General features: G+C 32.4%; 2 protein-coding genes across 2 annotated transcripts in view; one reads left to right on the top strand and one right to left on the bottom strand.

Moving 5' to 3' along the window:
* Positions 1–488: 488 nt before the first annotated feature.
* On the bottom strand, positions 489–4,253 carry LOC106111554 (PRADC1-like protein). The gene is made up of 5 exons (XM_013293678.1): positions 4,119–4,253; positions 3,836–3,972; positions 3,604–3,719; positions 3,232–3,357; positions 489–2,198 (listed from the first exon to the last, which is right to left on the bottom strand). The coding sequence occupies exons 1-5, from the start codon at positions 4,213–4,215 to the stop codon at positions 2,027–2,029; spliced, it is 648 nt and encodes a 215-aa protein (XP_013149132.1). The 5' UTR covers positions 4,216–4,253; the 3' UTR covers positions 489–2,026.
* Positions 4,254–6,640: 2,387 nt separating this feature from the next.
* LOC106111530 (endoribonuclease Dicer) overlaps positions 6,641–22,860 on the top strand; it is a 34,494-nt gene continuing 18,274 nt past the window's right edge. Inside the window, exons 1-23 of the mRNA XM_013293649.1 lie at positions 6,641–6,887; positions 7,561–7,669; positions 7,740–7,867; positions 8,493–8,606; positions 8,679–8,856; positions 9,183–9,306; positions 9,857–10,046; positions 10,427–10,605; positions 12,170–12,303; positions 13,113–13,353; positions 13,593–13,711; positions 13,876–13,988; positions 14,900–15,005; positions 15,733–15,914; positions 16,263–16,378; positions 16,453–16,579; positions 17,257–17,543; positions 18,021–18,201; positions 19,473–19,558; positions 19,987–20,125; positions 20,556–20,770; positions 21,480–21,562; positions 21,828–21,939. Coding sequence (XP_013149103.1) covers positions 7,567–7,669; positions 7,740–7,867; positions 8,493–8,606; positions 8,679–8,856; positions 9,183–9,306; positions 9,857–10,046; positions 10,427–10,605; positions 12,170–12,303; positions 13,113–13,353; positions 13,593–13,711; positions 13,876–13,988; positions 14,900–15,005; positions 15,733–15,914; positions 16,263–16,378; positions 16,453–16,579; positions 17,257–17,543; positions 18,021–18,201; positions 19,473–19,558; positions 19,987–20,125; positions 20,556–20,770; positions 21,480–21,562; positions 21,828–21,939 — 3,257 coding nt within the window. The 5' untranslated portion in view covers positions 6,641–6,887; positions 7,561–7,566. The remainder of the gene's footprint in view (positions 6,888–7,560; positions 7,670–7,739; positions 7,868–8,492; positions 8,607–8,678; positions 8,857–9,182; positions 9,307–9,856; positions 10,047–10,426; positions 10,606–12,169; positions 12,304–13,112; positions 13,354–13,592; positions 13,712–13,875; positions 13,989–14,899; positions 15,006–15,732; positions 15,915–16,262; positions 16,379–16,452; positions 16,580–17,256; positions 17,544–18,020; positions 18,202–19,472; positions 19,559–19,986; positions 20,126–20,555; positions 20,771–21,479; positions 21,563–21,827; positions 21,940–22,860) is intronic.

Here is a 22,860-nt window from a genome sequence, read left to right as displayed (position 1 = left end):
AGTTACTGTGAACGTGTTCGAGGAAACTTTAACACTATATTTCAGCCTTGCGATACAACATTTCTTGTAAAACGATAATTTGTTAATATCTAGATTGCATGCTTCAAAGAAGACACGCGATCGCGCAATTTCAATTTGATTTTTTAAACTTACTATTCCTAGATATTTAAAAATGACTTTACTAGTATTCTTGTTTGTTACTATGTTTAATGTCTAATGTCTTTTCTATAAAAAAAAAAATTGTCTGCAATGGACAGCCTTATCATTTTCGACTTTGATCGAAAATACATACCGATTTTTTGTAAAATGATGGAAAGAAAAGTTTTCGCTTTCTGTGTGTCCCCTAATACATCCATAAAATGTAGGCAACTCTATCGTTTTGCTATTACGGCAAATCCAGTAATGTCGTTTTGCTATTTCAGCAATTCCGATAATAGAAGAAATATCAAGGGATATATAAAAAATACCACAGTGTATTGTTTTTCATGTTTATTTGGCATTTATTTTAAACTTAAAAGCAATTATCACGTCTCTAAGTTCATACTTATCTTCTACATCTATGTTCATGAGAAGGTGTACACAAATGTATTTAGATTTTGAGAATATTCATACATCACTTAGCTATTATTATTTTCAGTAGCATTAGTTGAAATTGCAACTTCACTTAAAATATAGAGGTAGTTTAAAACATAAAGCAAAACGATCTATATGATTCTTTGTGGTTTTAAAGTTGGTTTCTTATAGAAGCAATGAAAATAAAGTATTAAATATATATATAATTTCACCAAATAGTTTATTCCAGAGTCTTTTTTACAAATACATAACATTTATATTTTAACTTTATTATATTTTTATTACTTTTGCTAGTGTTTTGTTGTATAAAAAATTTCCATGTTAATTCTCCAAACATGAGTATAGTGTACTAAAACTGCCTAATTAGGTCTTTCTCAAAGTAATCATGGTAACTTAGTTTATATTTAACAAGGGTTTATATCGCCTGTGTGTATTTTTGAAACTATACCCATTTGTAGACAATATATGTAAATTTTTGAAGCAAAGTATTATAAGATTCATACTTTTGTAGTAAAGGTCATCACTTTGGCATATAGACAGAGAGTAAAATATTGAAGCGGGCATATGTCAAACTAAATTATAACAGCTCACAACTATATAGATAAGAAGGCAGTTGGTATATTTGGGAACTAACATCATCTTGAAAATGTCATATTTTGACAAATGTGGGAGCGGCGACTGCGCGGCTGAGTGTCGATTTTTTTATTTAACATATGGAGGATTAAATTACCTAAGTAACTATAAACTAGGTGACTGAGAGCCAATAAAAAGTCTTCACTTGTAGCAGAAACAAACGACAGGTACTACAACTAGCTATTAAATAGTTAGTTACAGTAACAGTTCATGTTTTAAATAAAAAAAGGCAAGAGCTAAGTGACTTCTTGTATATGCCGTGGACATACTCATTGTATGTGGATTGAGATTGTCCTGCTTACAGATTGTTGAAAATTTTGCCTATAATTTGATGCCTTGAGTAAAAACAGATGCGGTGTGGAACGAATTGATTTACATGGAACATTGTATAACTTCAAAATTCCATAAAATATCATGCTGATAAAACATGTACCTTTATTCACTTACACTTACGATTACTTGGTATAGGCAATTCTGAACAAAAAGCATAAAGTTTACAATTTAGATATATCATTTTAAATTGTAACCACTAACTACAGGCACTTAATTCAACTCAAATTTGTATAGTTTGGTTTTGATTTGTTCCTGTGTGAATTTCAACAAAAGTGTTTATTTTTGTTTTCAAGATAACTGTTAGTTTACAAAATTGCCAACTACTGTATAATCCTTGTAGGTCTATAATATAATTTAGTCTGATTATATCTGAGCTGTCATAATTTAGTGTCACCTATGCTCTTATCAGATAACTTTGTCCATCTATACATTAAAAACATTTCTCTAATAAATACTAAAACAAAATGTACAATATTTACTTAAATCATTACCATGATATCCACGGGGGTTGGTTCATTTTGTTTATAGGTACATGAGTCATATTAACTGGTAGATTAATTACAGCATAGCTCCTGTTCAGTTTTTTTAAAGTTCTGAGTATTGTTGCACCACTTCGACCTAGGAGGAAAGCGGCAGGTATGTTAACATTCAATTCCATCCTGAAATAACATAGACCAAGTTATAATATATTTTAGATATTATAAAAAAATTGTAGCCTTCATTTACAAGTTCAGAAGAAGCTGCATAATCATCACCTTCAAGGCATTAAATTCTGACTCTGACATTTATTGTCACTATTTTTTTACAACTAATGACAAGGACAGAAATATGATTTTATCTTTTTCAGTGGAAAATAATAACCAACTATAGTGCTATTGATGTCATAATAATGATAATAATGTAATAATAGTAATAATAATAATAATAATAATAATAATAACACAATTATGCAATGTGAGAAACTCAGTATAATTTTAAAAAAACACTAAAAACTAACTAATAATTTTTTCATACACATTTATTTCAGTAGACCTAGAAAGTGATATCCATCTCTAGTTGCATAGATTGTGTTAAAGGTCATATGATCAAGACAAAGTGGTAACATATGTCTGGAGGACGAAAACCCAGTGCACCAACCCTACAGGAGTAAGATAGGTATTGAAGATGACAATTTATTTTAGTGGTTTTTCTCTGTATTTTTTCTTATTACCTTTTACACATAAATTTGTGGACTTTCAGATGTGATTGTGATCAAAATTTTGGTTTAGGAATACCAATCATACTTCATACTAATATTATAAATGCGAAAGTTTAGATGGATGGATGTTTGTTAGAGTTTGTGGCCTAAACGGCTGAACCGATTTTGATGAAATTTGGTATGGATGTAGAGGATAGTCTGGAAGAACACATAGGCTACTTAGTTTAGTTTTTTATTCCACGTGGATGGAGTCGTGAGTGAAAGCTAGAATTAAATAAAGGCAACATTACAATTTAAGTATTAAGGGCATGTCCCACCAAATTTTAAATTGTCTGATATCAATCCAACATGTAAAATATGTGTGAAAACATCAATTTTATTACCTTATCTGAAAGTGACATTATTTTTAAGCTATCTTAGCTTCTATCAGCCAGTGGTGGCACTTCCTTAACTGTTACATAACTTTTTGCAAAAAAGTCCTTTACTCAACTTACTTGTCATCCACCATCTCTATAAGATGATCCAATGTGTCATCCCACATATCTACTGATTCGGTTATAATGATGGCCCGAGCTCCAGCCTGTTGCGCTTTCACTGTCTTGTAAACAAATGAACATTCTCTGTAATTAGAAAACACTACATTGGAATATTGAAAAATAATCAAGATTTTAATTATATTGCTATATTGTTTCCAAGGTATCCTAAGATTTAACCCACCATTCATTTGTAAATTTCAGCAGCATGTTTAATATAGTTTTTCTCAGATAGTGAATTGTGAGTTACTGGGATTAACATCTATACTTATATCATAAATAATAACGATTAGATTGTTTATTTATATATACATGCTGTAAACAAATACTAACCCTCTTTCAGATAATGCAATATGTCCAAAAACTTCTTCATTATTTATTATATCACCGCAACTGTGCAGTGGTAAAGTAGGGACTAGACGAGTTTTCTCAAACTGAAGACTTTCATTCTAAAACAAATAAATTAAAGCATAAAATATAACATTACAATAACCAAGCACATTTTTATGTTTTCAATATTATAGCACACTTTACTTTGTCAAAACAATATACTATTACGACTTACGAAGGTTGCGCCGAAATCCTTGGCCGGTCTAATACGATATGAGTATCGCAACTCGGGTGGATCAATAATTTCGAAAAATACATCTCCTGCAATAACATCGGCAATTGATGCACCATCATTAAAATGTAAGTCATTTGCTGTGAAAATAAAAAAGAAAATGATAATAAACATAAGAATATGATAAACATACATGAAAATTTTATAAAAATGCAATTGCAACAAATTTACACATATGTATGAGAATCTGAAAGGTTCGATGATAGCATAAAAAATATTTACTTACCTCCTGGTGATGCTACATTCACAAATATAGAGACGAATATAAATGAATATAACTGAAAATAGGTGCAAGCATTTAAATATTTGTAAAACATAATCATTTCAAATTACATTACAGTCAGTGTCACTGTCAATCGATGTCACCATGACAGCGACAGCAATTACAATTTCCATGGAGGTAATAAGAACTACGTACAACAGGAGCGTGTTCTTTCTGTACATTTTGCAGTTAAAATAAAGAAAATAAAACCTCATGAAAAGGGCGTAAGAGTCTTGTTGTACGCAAAATAAATTGAACCCAAGTGAGAGGGTATTCAAAAGTGTCCAATATTTTCCTTTCTAACAGTGACGTAGAGTTGCCAGATATTAATCCTTTCGTGATTTGTAGAAAAATAGGCAATTGATGTAAAATAATGCAGTTAAAATATTTACTTTCAAATGTTTCTAAATGTTGATAACAATTTATTATTGACCTGTTAAAGTGATATAATTTGTTGCTAAGAGTAAAACCTTATTAACATAAAAATTTTAGGATTGGCATACATGTTTTCTTTTATTTGTATGAAATTCGGACACCTTAACTGGCAATCCGACATGACATCCCGACTCGGACGTGAATGGCGGAGTCTTTTTTGATTTCGTGATATTTTTGAAGAATTTGTGCCGAAGCGAGTATTATGCTAATTGTGTAATACAAGAACAAATAGCTTAAACACTGATGCATTTATTTATTCCTTTCTCTATTAAAATAACTTTGTTTTAATTTCAGATTAAAGATATGAGGAATAAGCTAGGTTTGCTTTATAAACTTCACAAGACTTTTATTTAGTACTGTCTGATTTAGAGTTATGTATTTTGTATTGTTTAAAAAAAATACATTATTGATAACACTGATACGTTCAAATCCATCTGAAGCAATAATCAGCTGACGTTAGACAACAAAAACAAGATTTTTTGTAATTTTTGCCCTTAAATCATATTTCAACATCGTCACCATAGAGTGATAAAACGCACAGTTATTGAGGTCTTGCTCGGCTTCATTTTTTCGATAAGATCTCTGTCCTGTCGTAGTATCAGACTATAGTCTATACTAATATTATTAAGAGGAAAAGTTTGTATTTATGTATGTATTTGATTCACGCAAAAACTACTAGGCCGATTTAAAAAATTCTTTCACCATTAGAAAGGTAATTTATTTGTGAGTAACATAGGCTATATTTTAATTTTACGCGGGCAAAGTCGCGAGCAACAGTTAGTTTTCTATATAAATAAGGTAGATTAGTTAAGTTAGTATTTTTGGTTAATTTTGTATTTGCTATTGTTCTTAATTACTTTTATATGACTTTTAAAACTAACCGTAATTTTAGTTTTAATACGAATACCGCCCGATTGGGAAATCCCTAGTTATTATGCATTTTTGGAGAAATAAGAAAACGGGCTTGTTTTTAAAAAAATCTGCAGACCAAGTTCCATAACGATTTTTTTTTTCGTTTTTAAGGCATTTCAATGCATTAGAATCTCGAAAAATATTAAATCAAAATGGTTCTTTCGCTCGCATTTTTTAATTTAGACAGATAAGCGATGTTTTTATGTTGTAAAATAATCAGGGTTTACTGGTTTTTATAAATCCAAAGAAAAAATGAAGTTATTATTGATAAGTATACATTTTTAAATAGTTTTTTTAAGTTGCAATTTCGACTTTTTTTGAAAGAATTAAAAAATTCCCTCTATCACTTCCTAACGAGAATACGTCTAATTACCAATAACCCTATATAATATGGATGTAATTCATTACGTCCAAAGACTATGTCCCGATTTGTCCCTTATGATGTGGTCCAATTAAAAAACGCTACGCTTACTGGCTTACATTTTTAATTTCACCTGACTGAAGTCAGATATAATTAAGTTATAGCCTATAACCGGGACAGTACCACATAGTCTGCAAAGTTCCACTATATTTAAATTCCATTTTACGCATTTCATTTTGATTGAAAAAAAAAGTAACCACGATTTTGAACTCGACTTGTTTTATTTTTAATAATTTTATTGTATACTGTAATTACCGTCCAAAAAAATTAATTAAACAAAGAACCATGTACCCGCTATTTGAACCAAATCAGTTTTCTTTAAAATATTATTCAATGCCTAAACGGAACGGTTTTTGATAATGTTACAAGGATTTAAATATGTCCCGATTTTTAGGGAATTTGCAACAACTCTTCCCAAGTGCGGGTTGGTTGACTTTTTATATCTTTGGATTTCTTCGTCGATATGTGTAGGTTGCATCACAATATTTTCCTTCGTCGTAAGAAAGTCGGGTAAATTATGTACATGTGAAAAATCCAAATCATATTGGTACATGACGGGATTCGAACACAAGATGTGTATATCACAAGCCAAGTGTTTAAACCACTGAGCCAAATGTTAACGCAAACATAGAATCTTTGGTAATTTTTTGTGCTTGGTTGTAGGGAAAATTGCATTTTTGAGGAGGTTGTACTGAAATGACAGATTGCTATATTTCAGATGAGATTGTATTGTATGCTGTGGTACTGTGATTGTATATGTTTGGTGACCGTTTATAGTTTACTTCATTACCTCTTTTCTATTGTTTTCGTTGGTGCATATTCCTTATTTGCAAAATGTACGTTTAATAAGTTGCCGGCAATCCGCGAAATCGTTGTGGATTTATCTAAAAAATACATTTTTTAGGAGATTTTGTAGTACAAAATAGCAAATTTCTTTGTGTACAAGTTATTGATCCAAATTTTTGGTAAGTTTCTAGAGATCTGTGTTAAGTTGCTTTATTCATTATAATTTCTACCAAGGTTCGCAAAAATTTTGAGTGTAATCGTTCTAAAATGTTCTCAAGTTACGTACGAATTATAAGCTCTATCTATATACAATTCAACTTTCCTATCTGTTGCATCATAATTTCAGGCTTTCTCATGAAGAACTTAAAAGTTTCCATTTCACAATTCTGGACAATACTTTTTATTCAGACTTTTCTGTATTCAAAATTGTTCATTTCTTTTTAACATGTTTTCGCTTATGAAAAAATTGTTACTTAATATTTATTGTCTTACTTTGAAATTGCTTTGGCTAGCACTCATGATTGTGCATAGTGTTTGTGTGTGTAATGGTAGGTATTCCTCCTAGACATATCCTAGACCATTGGCAGACGATAGCCATAATGATAGTATGATGTAAAAAATAGTCTTAAGTACATTTAGTGCTTCTACAATAATGTAAATGGACATGCTGAGTCCAGCACACAACATTGTAAAGAATGTAACCATAATAGAAAATAAAATTTCTATTTTGTTTCTGTTTTTTTAAATTCATAACATAGTTTGGTGCATATTTTTGAATGCTTTTTTTTAGTAATTGATGACTGGTGATGTGTAAACATAGATTTTGTACAATCATGGTATTTTTATTATTAGATCACAATGGAGGAACCACCCTCAGAAGAAAGTTTAAACTCACGATCGTATCAGACACAACTAGAAGAAATTGCATCAAGGAAAAATACAATAATTTATCTACCAACAGGTACTTATTCTGCAATTATATGAAAATGTCTTGATTTATTAACTTTTCTAAAAAATACTATTGTTTTAAGGATCTGGAAAAACCTATATTGCTATTAGTCTTATTGGAAGGTTCAAGAAAAGTTTGAGCGGAGAATGGGGGAGTGGTGCAAAAAGAACCTTTTTTCTGGTCAACACAGTGCCATTGGTGCAACAGCAGGTAAAAATACCTTATTTTTTTTGTTATTAATAAAGTTATTGTTCTGGTGTTATTCAAGTAAGGCTGTACAGATAGCAATTATTGTGTTCATAAGAAATTTTGATTTTGTTTAAAAATTAATTTAAATTAGTCGAATAATACTTTAATTTTTAGACAATCTATCAATACATTTTATTTCATATCTATTTTTCTTAATATACAGATCAAAAACTTTGAGGAGGTAGAGGACTTCAATATATATTGTTTAAGTGCAAAGTATCTTTCCTGATGTTCCATGAATTGAAAGTTGTTTGTTTTTATATGAATATGTATAATTATTAATGTGTCCAGTAAAAAATAGTACCCAGAATACTCTGTGATTATTAGGCAGTTTCTGAACTATTAATGCTTATCCTTAAATTATTTTATAACTAGCTTTTGTCTGTGACTTCTTCTGCATGGAACTTAAAACAACAAAAGTGAGTAGTAGCCTATATGTTCTTCCAGAATATCCTTCATGTGTATGCCAAATTTTATTGAGATCCATTCAGCTGATTAGGCTCCAAACTCTAACAAACATCCATCCATCCATCGAAGGTTTATTTCACATTTATATTATTAGTAAGATGTTTGTTATTTTTTTTAGCAAAAATGTATAATGGACTTGTGCCCTGTTAATAAAGTTGCCGGTTATAGTGGTGAAGATAGAGTTGATGTCTGGAACAAAAATAAGTGGGACCAGGAACTAAGTAATAATGAGGTAATTTAACCATTAATATAATAAAAAAGTGACAATTAACAACCAAACTAGTCTATATTTGCATTTTTCTAGGTTATAGTGATGACAAGTCAAATCTTATGTGACATGATAACACATAAGTACATTGAGGTAAAAGATATAAATCTATTGATTTTTGATGAATGCCATCATGCAATAGAAGACCATCCAATGCGAATGGTGATGAAACACTTTGAAGCTTGCCCAAAAGAAGAACAACCCAGAGTGCTAGGTAACTAGTGTTATGTGATTGTGATACGATACTTCTGTGGCATAAATTAATCTTACTAATATTATAAATGCGAAAGTTTAGATGGATGGATGTTTGTTAGACTTTGTAGCCTAAACGGCTGAACGGATCTCGGTGAAATTTGGCATATATGTAGAGGATAGTCTAGAACACATAAGCTACTTTTGTTTTTTTTATTCTACGAGGACGGAGTCGCAGATGAAAGCTAGTGAACTTATAAATTACTTATCTCTAAAAGAGTGCAAGGACAATTAAATTATATGTAAGGGATATCAGGTGTGTTAAACAAAACTGCTGAACTATTCTAGGTTTGACGGCTACACTTCTGAATTCAAACATCACCCTGTATAAGGTTGAGGAATCATTGCGGCAATTGGAAACGACTTTCCATGCAACCATCGCTACTGTAAATGAGTTGGGAGAAGTTTTAACGTAAGTATTTTTAATCGTAATACACAGAAATTGCTAATAATAGTATTACTTGAGTTTTTTTTTATTTTTAATTCCTCGCGAACGGAGTTCAGTGTAAAAACTTTTTATATAGGTGTCAGCAGTTACGGCATAATTTTTGAAAATAGAATATAAAACTCCCTACAATATCAGTAAATAAGCAAGGTTGCCATTGTAATAGTGATTCTTAGCCAATGGCAAAGATCTTTATTGTCACTTGAACATCCGAGTTTTGACAAAATGTAAAGAATAAAATAAAGTTTTATAATTCCACGAGCTTTCGCCCGCGACTCCGTTCGCGTGTTATTTAAAACACAAAAGTGAGTAGCCAATGTGTTCTTCCAGACTATCCTCTACATCTATATCAAATTTAATCGAAATTCGTTCAGCGGTTTAGGTTACAAACTAACAAACATCCATCCATCTAAATATTTACAAGTTAAGCAACTCGGATTGGGCAAGCATGGTTGACTATAGCTAGGTCAGCCCACTCCTTGTAGAATGTGAATACTGATTATGTGTTCACTTTCAGTTACTCGACGAACCCGACGGAGTTCGTAGTGCCTTACACCACCTACACAATTCCTATAATCGCCGAAGAAGCTCTCACTCTGCTAAACGAACTCAAATCTTTAGTTGAAAATGTAAAAATTCCAAACGTTCAAAGAAGCGATGTTAAATTGAAAATGGGACAAATTGACATAAAAGATCTTTCTAGAAAGGTTGGTTTCATTAAAACATCATTATCGACATCGTCGTTTTTTTGTCTACAGTTATATCTGGTTTGAATAAACGTTTTTCGACTAAATTATTCTTTTATCAACACATTCATTTGTAATAATATATTCCTAGATATATTTCTTTTTTATGTTTTACTGGAAAGATGTGATAACTAGGAATTGTTTACATTCTATTTATACGATAAGTATACAATTCCGAATCTGTTCTGGCAATGTGTAAAATATTATTTCGAAGGATATAAAATCTCCCTTATGCTATGTATTTAAAGACTGATCCAGTATGAATATTGTCAAATAAAAATGAAAATTATAAAACCACAGGATAAACGCTGCTTTAATTGCTATTACAAATTTTCTTTCAGATTGTGAAAGAAGTAAGAAACATGATTGTATCGATTGAACAGTTTATTGCAGAATTAGGCATTTATGGTGGTAATTTAAGTATAATCGCTTATATTATTCTGTTGGAACAATTAAAGAGAAAAGCTGTAACAATAGAAGAAGACAATTTATACCGCTTCACAATAACACATCTTGTTGAGTAAGTTTACAATGTGAAACTGTGTTTGGGTGATTTTTGTCTGCAATTTTTATATTAATTATCTGTTGTATAGGTTTTCTTCTATAAGAATAATGATTCTAGCTTGGTGCTGTGGTTGTGGACACAGTAATGGCGCGCTTAGCGCGACCTCGTTGCGCGCGGTTTCCCTATAACGCGAATTTCAAATTTCACGCTCAAATGTCTCGCATTACGCGAAAGAGTGCGTATAAACATAATGCAGTCATTAACTTCTCTATGGCTACTTTTAATGGACAAAGATAGAAATAGCATACTTCCATTTCCTTCTACATCAAATGACGCTTCCTATAATGGGGATGTTTCCTAATGTTACAAATCCAAATAAAGTTATGTTTAATATTTTAAAAGCATTTTATAACCTATAATAACATTTAGAGACCTTGAATGTTTGTCTCAAATTAAATATAAATTAAAAACGCTGCAATATTTTTTACCCTCCATTACTCGATCTCAAACACCAATGACGTCACTTTCTTGCATATAACATGGCAGTGTGACCAACTTCAGTGAATGTCAGTGCATTTTGTAGTTATATTTTTTTCTAAATGATTGTAATAATTGAGTTTGCGTGTTTTATATTATGAGGACTCCATTATTGAGTGTTTTTATAATTACGACATAAGTTATGAGCAAAACATTTTATGAATATTACAAAAGAAAAATATATCAAAATTCATAAGAGTAGCTTATAGTACAATTTAATTTATACCTGGTCACACTGGTGTAGGACGCAGTCACTGTTTACACACAAACATAATCTTCCACGAGAAGCAACAAGTGTAATTAATGCGTTAAAAGTATCACCTTCTGTTCATTTTGGTTTTTTCATTTTTATCTCCATTACTAAAAACAACTTCAGACAACAAAGATTTACGAGTATTATCAATCAATGGTTCTTTCAAATTGACAGTGACAGGCCATGACGCGAGGTTCGTATGCAAAGAAGTGACGTCATGGGACGTTTTGGGGGGAATTGAAAGAGTTGTTTTTATTTACGTGTTTTTTTTATTGAAATAATGAGTATTATATTTTATACTATTTTTTTTCGTGTTCATACATGGTTTATCTACAAAATAAAGGCTATTCCAAAAATTAGGAAACATCCCCATTACCTTATAAGAAAATGGTGGTGCAAAAAAACTATATTTATTAGAGATAAAAAAGAACTGCTCTTGAGATATTTCATGTACGGTCGCGAATATTCGTGGTGTTTCACGTACAGAAAAATTGCCCTGTTACTTGCATTAAGACAAACTCCGACTGTTCTCGTAAATAACCAAATCGGTAATAGTGAGTTACGCATACGATGGGATAATAATAAAGAAACAAATTAGCAGTATATCACTGACCTTTTTTTTCCTACAAACACATAAAATCTGCGACTTTCAGGTTATTGTTTCGGGTTGCCTTAATGAATACCAAACGTTCAAAAAAAACTGTCCCTGTTGTACCTATGTAGTGTGTAATGTAGTGAAATAATATTTCAGTATTACTTCAAAATGTACAATAAATGCAATTTATTCAGGGTCAGGATGATTCTAAGCGACATTATGAAGAATGAGACAGGATTTGAAAGGATTGTTAGACATTCTTCAGACAAAGTACTTCACCTTTTAAATATTTTAAATGAGTACAATCCGGATGTTGTGAAAAAAGGCAGTAAGTTCATCTAAATCTATACTATTATAATAAAGCGTAAACACACAATTCTTTGTTGCCTAGGATGGCAGCAATTACAGCATATTTTTGAACTATTCTCTTTTTAATAGAAAGCCCTACACTTACGTCACACTTTAGGCTATATATTTTCACGCCATTAAGTCTAGGGGGTAAATATTTTGGATAAAAACCCTAATGTGGGAAAGAGACCATAAGTTGCTGCCAACATCAAGGATGCTTTGTCATCATGACATGTCATTTTGGCTTTTGCAATTGATAATTTGACAGATGTAAACAATGAAATAAAATATTCATAATTTCACGCGGATGAAGCCGCCGGAGAACAGCTAGTTCCTATATACAATTTAAGAGAATATTCTAGAATTTTAGAAAACATAACCTTTTTTATTCGTACTGACAGACAATGAATTATTAACAAAAGAAGAAAGACTAATAATTTAGTATGTATGTATAATTAGAGCCACGTTAAAAATTACCTATGTGGTGGCCATTACGATGTTAAAGTTTTTATTTATTTTGTGAAAATTTTGAGAAAGGGAACTAATATTGTAAAATAAAGATAGTGTAAAGAAAAATGTACCTTTTGAGCATAAATTGTAGTTTGTCTATAGCTTAGGACAGCAATTCCCAATCGGGACTAGGTTCACCTGGTTTCTGGTTTCCTGAAACAAAATTATAGCAGAAATGTTTTTCTGGTTTCGGTCGCTGGTTTAGGGTTTTCATTGGAATCCAGTAAGAATTTGGAATTATAGCAACCAACTTATATACACGCGTAATTAATATTTTAGCTCCATTGAAAGTGAACTGCTCGAGGCAACCAATATCGGCAATAATATTCACACAGAAGAGATTTGCTGCAAAAATATTATACAACTTGCTAAAGGACGTGATTGAAGTGAATCCACAAGATTTTGGTTTCTTAAAACACGATTTCGTCGTCGGCTTCAATGTAAATCCATTCAACAATACGAGGGAGCAATCTTTCACGAAGAAACAAAGCCAGCGGGCGTTGCTGAAGTTTGTTAACAAGTTAGTATTGCTGAAAGTTTTAATTGTGATCTTGTATTACATATTGCTTTCTCGCCACTACCCTTTGAAAATAACAAAGACAGAAATATAACTGTCATGCTATTTAGACGGTTAACATACGGTACGTACGTCTACAATTACAAGAGTCGCTTAATGTGACCCCAAACTAATAACTATGGTTTGATTTCCTAAGTTTTCCGCTAAATTTGTTTTAAAAAGATTTGCATTTATTATTCCAGAGATCTGAACACTCTGATTGCGACAAGTATTATAGAAGAAGGCATAGATATTCCTCAATGCCATTTGGTGTTGCGTTTCGACCCGCCCGCGGAATATCGCTCGTACGTTCAAAGTAAAGGTAAGTTTTTTTAACTAAATCAATCAGACGATCGATTACTTCTATTGTTTTTACAATAGAAGCAGCCGTCTAACGTCTAATTGTCTAACATTTTGACTTATACAGAAGTTGTTTTTGAAAATCTTCTGTTAAATTCAATTTACCAATGTTATATGTGTATTTAGGTCGAGCAAGATCATCGGAATCGTCGTACGTAATATTAATATCAAATGAAAATAAAGCCAAATTTATGCGGAAATACGATGATTTTCAAAAAATCGAGCAACACGTGCAAAGGGTAATATGATTTTTTTATCTTTTTTTATATTAAACGTCACGATTGTACAAATCGGGAAACTGATGCTGTTTCACCTAAAATCTACAGTCGTTTTAATATCTAATAAAACCACAGAGATTCAAAAAATACATTCAGGAGGCATAGTTGACACTTCTAAATTAATTGCCAAATATTGCCATTAAATAATATTTAAATTTTACGTATTTTTTGTGAATTAAAAAAATATTCATATTTCGTAAAATAAACTGAACAGTGTTGTAAAAAATAAAACAAACATATCTTACGAAATAAACAAAACAATCTTAAATAAAAATGAAGCGTATTATAATTTTTTTAAATGTTTGTTACATGTCAATACAAGGACACGAGGTGGCACTAGATTTGACAACTAGTATAGCACCTTTCAGAAATCAAATTGGTCTTTGACAACTCACTGCTACTTTATGCGTGCGGCTTCATCCGCATGATATTATGAAACTTTTATTTTATTGTTTACATTTGTCAAATTATCAATTGCAAATGTCAAAATGACATGTCATGATGACAAGCTATGGCACTCTTACTTCCTTGACGTTGGCAGCTTGTAGTTTATGGTCCCTTTTCTCACGTGAAGGTGTTTTCCAAATTATTTATCTCCTAAATTTAATAGCGTGAAAATGTTTACCCTAAAGCGTGTCGTAAGTGTAGAGCTTTTTATTAAAGAGAGAATTATTCAAAAATGTGCTGTGATTGCTGAGATCTTACGCCACGAAGTAGTGTATGTTTACGCTTTATTATATTAGTATATAGATAAGAGGTGGAGTTTGTGTCGTTGCATAGAACAAGGCATTTTTTTCTGAAATTTGAACACTGCGGATTTCCCCGACTGTACAGGAATCTGTAATCACATAAATACTTAATATCTTTTACAGATGTTGGTGGGGAAAACGGACAGTCGTAACGAACCAACGAACAAAGATATCAAAGACAAGTTATATGACGATGAAGAGATACCAACATATGTAACTGAGCATGGAAGTAAGTGAAATATTTTTAGAATGTTTGTCAGCGTTTGTATTTAATTTTGATGTAGATATGATCAACGAGAGATAATAATCAAGGAACTGAACAATGTTGATCGCATAAATTATCATAAAACTAGCTTTCGCCCGCGACTCCGTCCGCGTGGAATTAAATAAAAACAAAAGTGAGAAGCCTATGTGTTCTTCCGTAATATCCTTTACCTATGTCAAATTTCATCGTGATCCGTTCAGCCGTTTAGGCGTCAAACACCAACAAACATCCATCTAAACTTTCGCATATATAATATTAGGAAAGTAATAATAGTTTTGTTGTTAGATGGCTTTACCTGTGAAAATTACTAATCATACTATCATATAGATAATATAAATGCGAAAGTTATAATGGATGGATGGATGTTTGTTAGAGTTTGTAGCCTAAACGGCTGAACGGATTTCAATGAAATTTGGTATAGATGTAGAGGATAGCGTGGAAGAACACATAGGCACTTTAGTTTTTATTACTTTCGCGCGGAGAGTCACGCGCAAAAGCCAGTCTTTTAGATTTTTGTATGTATTCAAAGAACTCAAAAACTACTGCTTCGATTTAGAAAATTCTTTCATCAATAAAAAACTACGTTATCAGTAATATAGATTTCTCACCGCATTGCGTGCTTCGTTATTTTTGTTTATTCGACGCGGACGAAGTCGCGAGCAGATAGTAATGGTGTATTGTTTGTACACAGATCGTCTCTCCGCGCAGTCCGCAATACAGCTGTTGCACAGATACTGCTCCACGTTGCCGAACGATCAGTTCACTATTATCGCTCCTATGTGGATAAGAGAGAAAGTTATGCACCGTGGTTTTGAACATGTTTTAATCACAATTTTAATGCCTATAGCTAGTACTATCAAAAATCCCATAAAGGTGAGTTTAAAAAACAAGATACCGAACGTTACATTTGCGAAATGGTTATCGCCTGATAACTATCAGCTCTCATAGAAAATAAATTTCGATAAATAGAGCTCAAAATGTATATGTACATACTTATCGAAGGTTAGTTTTATACATTTTTAACTTTTCTATTAAAAATATCGCTAATGTTACTTTATCTATAGAACTAGTTTCTATATATTTTATCCTATATATCCTCTTTGTATCTGTGAATTGCAGATGTCAATGGGCAACAGTAGCTTCGCTGTTTTGGCGAATTACAGTGGCTTTTTAATCGTTTGTCACATATTTCATTGTTTAAATATATTGTATGTTTGTCAGGGGGAACCGATGCTTGATAATAAATCGGCGAAACGTTCAGCTGCATTAAATGCATGCATTTTGTTACATAAGAGTGGAGAATTAAATGAGTTTACTCTGTTACCGGAAGCTTATAGGTATTTTTTTATTTTTTTTTTGTTATTTGTTGATGTAAATGTTAATATTAATGTATCATGTTGTATACTTTTAGCCGCGTTAACTTCGACCAGTTGGATATAAAGCAATGTTTTCCGAATTGGCCGGAACATGAGGAACGCAACAGTAAAGGAGTTCCCGCTGTCGGAACTAAGAAAAGAATTCGCAAGCACGCTAAAGTCGTAAGTTTCTTTATCCATATCATATGTTTAAATAATTAGATTATAATACAAAATATATAATGTAAGTTTTTTTTCTCTACATCTGCATGCAATGCAAAATTTCATCGTGATCCGTTCAGCCCTGTTAGGAGTTTTCTTATAAATTAAATAAATGTAGTATACGTTACCAGATTTTATATTTTTCCCACGATTCTATTCTCACGGATTAAAAATACTGTAACTAAGTGTTCTTCCAGACTATGTTCTATATCTATGCCAAATTTTACTTAAATCCTTTAAGCCGTTTAGGAGATATATTGTAACATCCATCCATTCCTTCACATTTATAATATTATTTTATTTTTTTAGCCTTTTTGTTCCAGTAAGTGGACCCCATTCTGGATTATAGGCCTCCTCCGGATTATTCCCAACCGTCGCCCCGCTCTGTCCCCACGCGAGTATAAAAAGTTTCATCCGTCCCACCTAGTCCCACTATTACCAATAAGGTGACAGTTCGAACCGTTATGAAATAAGATAAGTTCCTGCCGCCTCCTCGTCGCAGAAGGTGGGAAGGATGAAATATTTTATTCAAATCTGTCCTCACGTGGGGACAGCGGGGTGACGGTTAGGAATAATCCCTTCCTCCAACCTTTTCCATAAGTTTTAGTAATATGACGTTTTTATTTGAATACTTGTAGTATCCCGCGGTACTGAATGGCCCGTGTACCTGGGCGTATGGGCAGAACACGTTCTACCTTCACATAATAGAGTTGAAGGCGGCGTTCGCGGCGCCGGCGGAGTCCCGCGAGCGCGCGCTCTACGAGCTGCTGCAGCGAGGGGAGGGCTACGGCTTGCTGAGCTGCAGCCCGCTGCCCCCGCTCTGCGACTTCCCCATGTTCCTCGACCTCGGGGAGGTCACCACCTCCATTCGAATCAATTACGCCAAGATCGATGTAGACTTGGATTTATTTGAATTTATCAAAGAGTAAGTGGCTTTCCATAATTTGCCTAATTTTGATAATCACTCTGATACTAGCTTTCGCTCGCGACTTCGCGTGCGTTGAATTAAAAAATAACAAAAGCAAGTAGCCGCCTTGTTCTTCAAGATCCGTTCAGCCGTTTAGTTTACAAACATCCATCCATCCATCCACCTAAACTTTTGCATTTAAATTAGTAAGATACGCAATACAAGCTAACACGCAAACAAGTGTTAAGGTAAATGTTGAAACGAATTTAAAACATTTCGCTTGAAATTTGGAAGATGTCAAAATTTAAATGAAATTGGCACTTTTAACGTGATTTCATCATTAAAGACGCTATTATATAATTTAAATGTTTCAATATTCGACCATTAACGTATAACGGCTCAATGACCAATATTTTTATATCTGAATCTTACGTCTTCGTCATTTTATGTTTTAGAAACATAGAAAAAAATACGATTCGATTCTTATAATTTCAGATTTCACTATTTTATATTCTATCAAGTTCTCGAGGTTGCCAAAAAGTTTCTTGTTTTCGATGGTACGAAGAACAGCTTGTACGTTGTGCCTGTTAAAGACGACGGCAATGGTTACGACATCGACTGGAATGTAATACAACAGTATAAAGGAATCCCGCCTGTTGCAGTGCCCACTTTGGAGGTGAGAAATATAACAACTTATACGTTTATAGTAGAGTTGTAACGGAACTTCCGCGTCCGCAAGTGCGGAACTTCCACAAAAAATTACGACTCCGCATCCGCTTCCGTTATTTTATAACGGAGGTTAATTTACGTCTTTAATGCGAGTGGGGCGATTAGGTAACGTTTATGCTGCCCGCGCGGGCGGGATATGTCAACTAACTATAATTGTTATACATTATGTTTGCACAATAAACTGTATTTTGTCATTATGCACCAATCTGTATTTTGAATTAACATAATTTTAGTTTTTATTTCTTTATTAAATTGCAATTAATATTTTATTATTGACCTCCGCTTCCGCAGAGGTGTAGCCCTTCGCCTCCGCAACCGCATCCGTTTCCGTTAAAATGGCGTCCGTTACAACTCTAGTTTATAGCAATACTATAATCTATACTAATATAATATAACACTGCATGTTTTTGAATAACATTTTCTTAAATGAAATTCTTACACTCACGACAGGCTTAAAATTATCACGCTATTATACTTATGGGGCTTGTAAATTAGTAAAAAAATCTGCGAGACAAAGCCAAAAATCAATAGTAGTAATCACGTTTACGGTTTTCAATCTTTAAATTTTGACTTTTAAAGTTTGTCTAAATAAGGATGAACAGTTTCACAATTTAGTAGGGATGAGTTGTGTAAAAGCAGGTATTAATCTTATTGATATTCGATTTTTACTTTCATAGAAGTTTGAATCGATAAATCACAGTTATACCTTATGGATTAAAAATAAAAAACATTGTTTCTTTCATTCGGTTTTTGAAAAAATACAGAATGTATACAAAGATGAGCGTCTATTATTAGTAATAATAATCTATTATAATTATTACTAATGCGTTCATGCATAATTTAAGTGAAATTCGTTATCATTGTCATCGCATCGTATTCTTTATTTAGGTAAATTATATTTTTAGTTCGATGTTTTTTTTATGTTTAAACCGAATATCGATAGTTCACAGTTATTCGCTATGTGCTTATGTTCCGTCACTATGATACGCGTATATTAAGTACGGTATTTACCTTCATACAAATTTAACTTAACATTTTATATGCGTGAATAATCAAACTAATCGACCTTATTTAGACAAACTATAAATGATGATTGCAATTGAAAGTTTTCTATACGTCATGCGGAAGAAGTGAAACGAGAATGGCTGGTCGTTAGATAAAACTTTCATTGGACATTTTTGTTTATCTTTGAACTCCTGACCGAAAGTTGAATACCAGGAGCGCAGAGCGGTGAAGGCGACGAGGGAGAGCTACCAGTACAGTGTGGTGTCGCCCTGGTACCGCGCTACTATCTTTCCGGACAGGTTTGTTATTTCTTACTATTAATGTATCTTATTATTATACTAACTTTCGCCCGGGACTCTTTCCGCGTGGAATAAAAAAAAAACGAAAGTATATATGCGTTATTCCAGACTTTACTCTTAATTTATGCTAAATTGCATCAAGATAAGTTCAGTTTAGGCTACAAATTCTAACAAATATCTATCCAAACTTTCGCACTTATTATATTAATAAGAACTAAGCTTATTGTATAGTACTTTAATTTTTTTTACTTTATAGCGCCTTAGATTTATAACATTATGCTTATCTTTTATCCCCTTCTTTTCTCATCTCCCTGTCCGTATCCTACGTGGGGTCGGCGTATCAAGATTTTATCCACTAGATCCTTCATTTACTTTAAGAATTGACATTACAATATTGTATTTATTTTGTATTTTGTATTTTTTTGTAGATATATCGTGTCCGACGTACTGGAGTACATGAGTCCGCAATCGCTGTTCGGCACGGACACGTTTGGGACATACGCCAACTACTACTCAAATAAATACAACTTGGAAATAGAAGGAGAGAGAAGTCAACCACTGCTAGAGGTATGTATTAGAATATAGATTTTTTCTCATATGAATCATGGTCTGGAACATCTGGAACACTACAGGAACTGCAGATGTAAAATTTTGGTACGCTTGCTTCTTGACGGACACTTTCGTAGTTTTTATACAAATATAAATCGTAAATTCACACTTCTTATTATGTCAAAAGTCAAGAATCACAATATGTTTTTGTTGTGGATCATTCTTTTTTTAATAACCCCTTACAATAATGTCAATGATGTGTTCTTCCAGACTACCTACTATATATAAGCCAAATTTAATCGAGATCCATCTAGCAGTTTAGGCTACAAACTAACATCCGTCCATCTATAGTTTTAACATTTAGTAATATTATAAATAAAAAAGTAATCGATTAATTTATTCCAATAAATGTATATTCTTTACCCGTACTGGGAATACGAAAAACCAGGTCCGTAGCATCAGCACTCGCATGAACTGCTTGCTGCCGAGGTCGGCCACCATCAAGTCCCTGTCGGAGAAGCAGCGCAAGCTGATCAGCGCGGCGCAGGGCGACGACAGCTCCAGAGGTTTTACCGAAATATTCATACCCGAGTTCTGCATAAAGTACGAATACCCCGGCGTGTTGTGGTACAAGGCTACCATACTACCCAGTATAATACATAGGTAATTTTTTTTGTACGTAATTTTAATTCTGTATGAATTCATTGCTGGTTTGTTTTTACGTACGTACGTTTATTTATAATTAGCTTGCGCCCGCGACTCCGTCCGCGTGCAATTGAAATAAACAAAAGTGAGTAGCCTATGTGTTCTTCCAGAGTATCCTCTACATCCACACCAATTTTCATCGAAATCCGTACAGCCGTTTAGGCTACAAACTCTAACAAACATCCATCTACACTTTCGCATTTATAATATTAGTATGATTAGTTACAATAAGGAAAAAAAAAATACAATGTCTTACAAAACTTTGTAAAATGTGACTATAAGATTGATTTAATTTTAAGTTAAATTATGTAAAAAATGGTTGATAAGATTTTTTTTATTTTAATTCTATTTTTTCACACCTTACTTTGGGTACTACATTTATGTGTAAAAGTAGGTAAGATTGGATTTTTTTTTACAATAACTTAGTGAATTCGCTCTTCGTGTTATTTGTAATTTTGTATTTAAGTTTTCTTTGTTTTATTTTTTGATAATCAATTTCATTCAAATTGTTATAATTCGTAAAAGAAAAATTTTACATAGTGCAAACTTATTTTATCGAGATCTACTCAGTCGTTTTGGAGATACATAGTAATAAACATCCATACATCAAAATGTTCGCATTTATAGTATGATGTGTGAGATTTTAACTGCTTTATAAATATTCCAGGGTTCACATGTTACTGTTGGCGGAGGAACTTCGTGTTGAAATCGCAACAGCCACTAAATACGGACAGTTGACATTGAATAAAGGTAAATTTAGTGCTTTTTATGACATAACTGGCTTTCGCCCGCGACTCTGTCCGCGGATAATTAAAAAAAAAATCAAGTAGTCTATGCGCTCTTCCAGACTATCCTCTACATCTATACCAAATTTTATCGAAATTCGTTCAGCCGTTTATGCTTCAAACTCTAACAAACATCCATCCACCTAAACTTTCGCATTTATAATATTAGTATGATAAATCATATACTTGTTACTCTATACATTTGTTAATATGATTTTCGTACAAAATAGGCGAGAAATGGGAACCGGTCAGAGTGAATATAGAGGTCGCGAAAAAGTCCCTGTTATCTCAAGTCGAGGGCCCCGAAGAAAAGATGGCCGCCCTCAAAAATACCGTGGACAGGTAACATGAAAAGAATTTTAAAAAATCAATCATAAAATACTATCTTCATTGTGATTTATAATATGTAACTTTTTGCTTTAGTCCTTGCAATATTCGTTTAAATTTTATGATATTCATTTACTCATTTATTTATTTACTTATTTATAACTAGCTGTTCCCGTGCGACTTCATCCGCATGGAATTATAAAAATTTTATTTTATTGTTTACATTTGACAAATTTTTATCCAAAATATTTACCCCCTAAGTTTAATGGTTTGAAAATATATAGCCTAAAGCGTGACGCTAGTGTAGGGTTTTGTTATTCAAAAATATGCTGTGATTGCTGACATCTTAGGCAACAAAGAAGTGTGTGTTTACGCTTTATTATAATAGTATAGATAGAAATTAAAATATGACGAGAAAAAATAAATATAACTAAAGTTACATTATCAATTATATATTTATAGGCTAACACAGCTTTATAATAAAAAAAAATTACAAAACAAAGATTTTTTCAATATTAATAGCATATGATAGTATTCGATTATAAATCTGAGACGGCTTGTTTTCATTATTTATTACTAGCTGTTCCCCTGCGGCTTCATCCGCGTAAAAAAATAAAATTTTTATTTTATTGTTTACATTTATTAAATTCACAATTGTAAATGTCGAAATACCAATTATCTTACTTCTTGATGTTGGCAGCACGTATCGTATCTTTCCCAAATTAGGGTTTATATCCAACATATTGACCCCTAAGTTTAATGGCGTAAAAAAATATAGACTTAAGTGTGACATAAGTATTGGGATTTTTATTAAAAAAAAGCATTATTCAAAATTGTGCCGTAATTCCTGATATGTTATGCAACAACAAATGTGTGTTTACGCTTTATTATAATAGAACTAGATGTCGTCCGCGTGATATAAAAAAAAAAAAACAA

Source organism: Papilio polytes, unplaced genomic scaffold (genome assembly GCF_000836215.1).
Source record: "Papilio polytes unplaced genomic scaffold, Ppol_1.0 DF824158.1, whole genome shotgun sequence".
Lineage (NCBI taxonomy): Eukaryota > Metazoa > Arthropoda > Insecta > Lepidoptera > Papilionidae > Papilio > Papilio polytes.
The sequence above is the reverse complement of the archived record's forward strand: the minus strand, read 5'-3'. Positions and strand labels throughout refer to the sequence as shown.

What these genes read in the sequence shown, in the direction of transcription:
- LOC106111554 (XM_013293678.1), bottom strand. Translation starts at nt 4,215, where the DNA reads ATGATTATGTTTTACAAATATTTAAATGCTTGCACCTATTTTCAGTTA. An exon ending in ATTGCATTATCTGAAAGAGG is followed by an intron (nt 3,358 to 3,603) that starts GTTAGTATTTGT and finishes TTCTAATTACAG; the next exon opens with AGAATGTTCATTTGTTTACA. An exon ending in ATAGAGATGGTGGATGACAA is followed by an intron (nt 2,199 to 3,231) that starts GTAAGTTGAGTA and finishes ATGTTATTTCAG; the next exon opens with GATGGAATTGAATGTTAACA.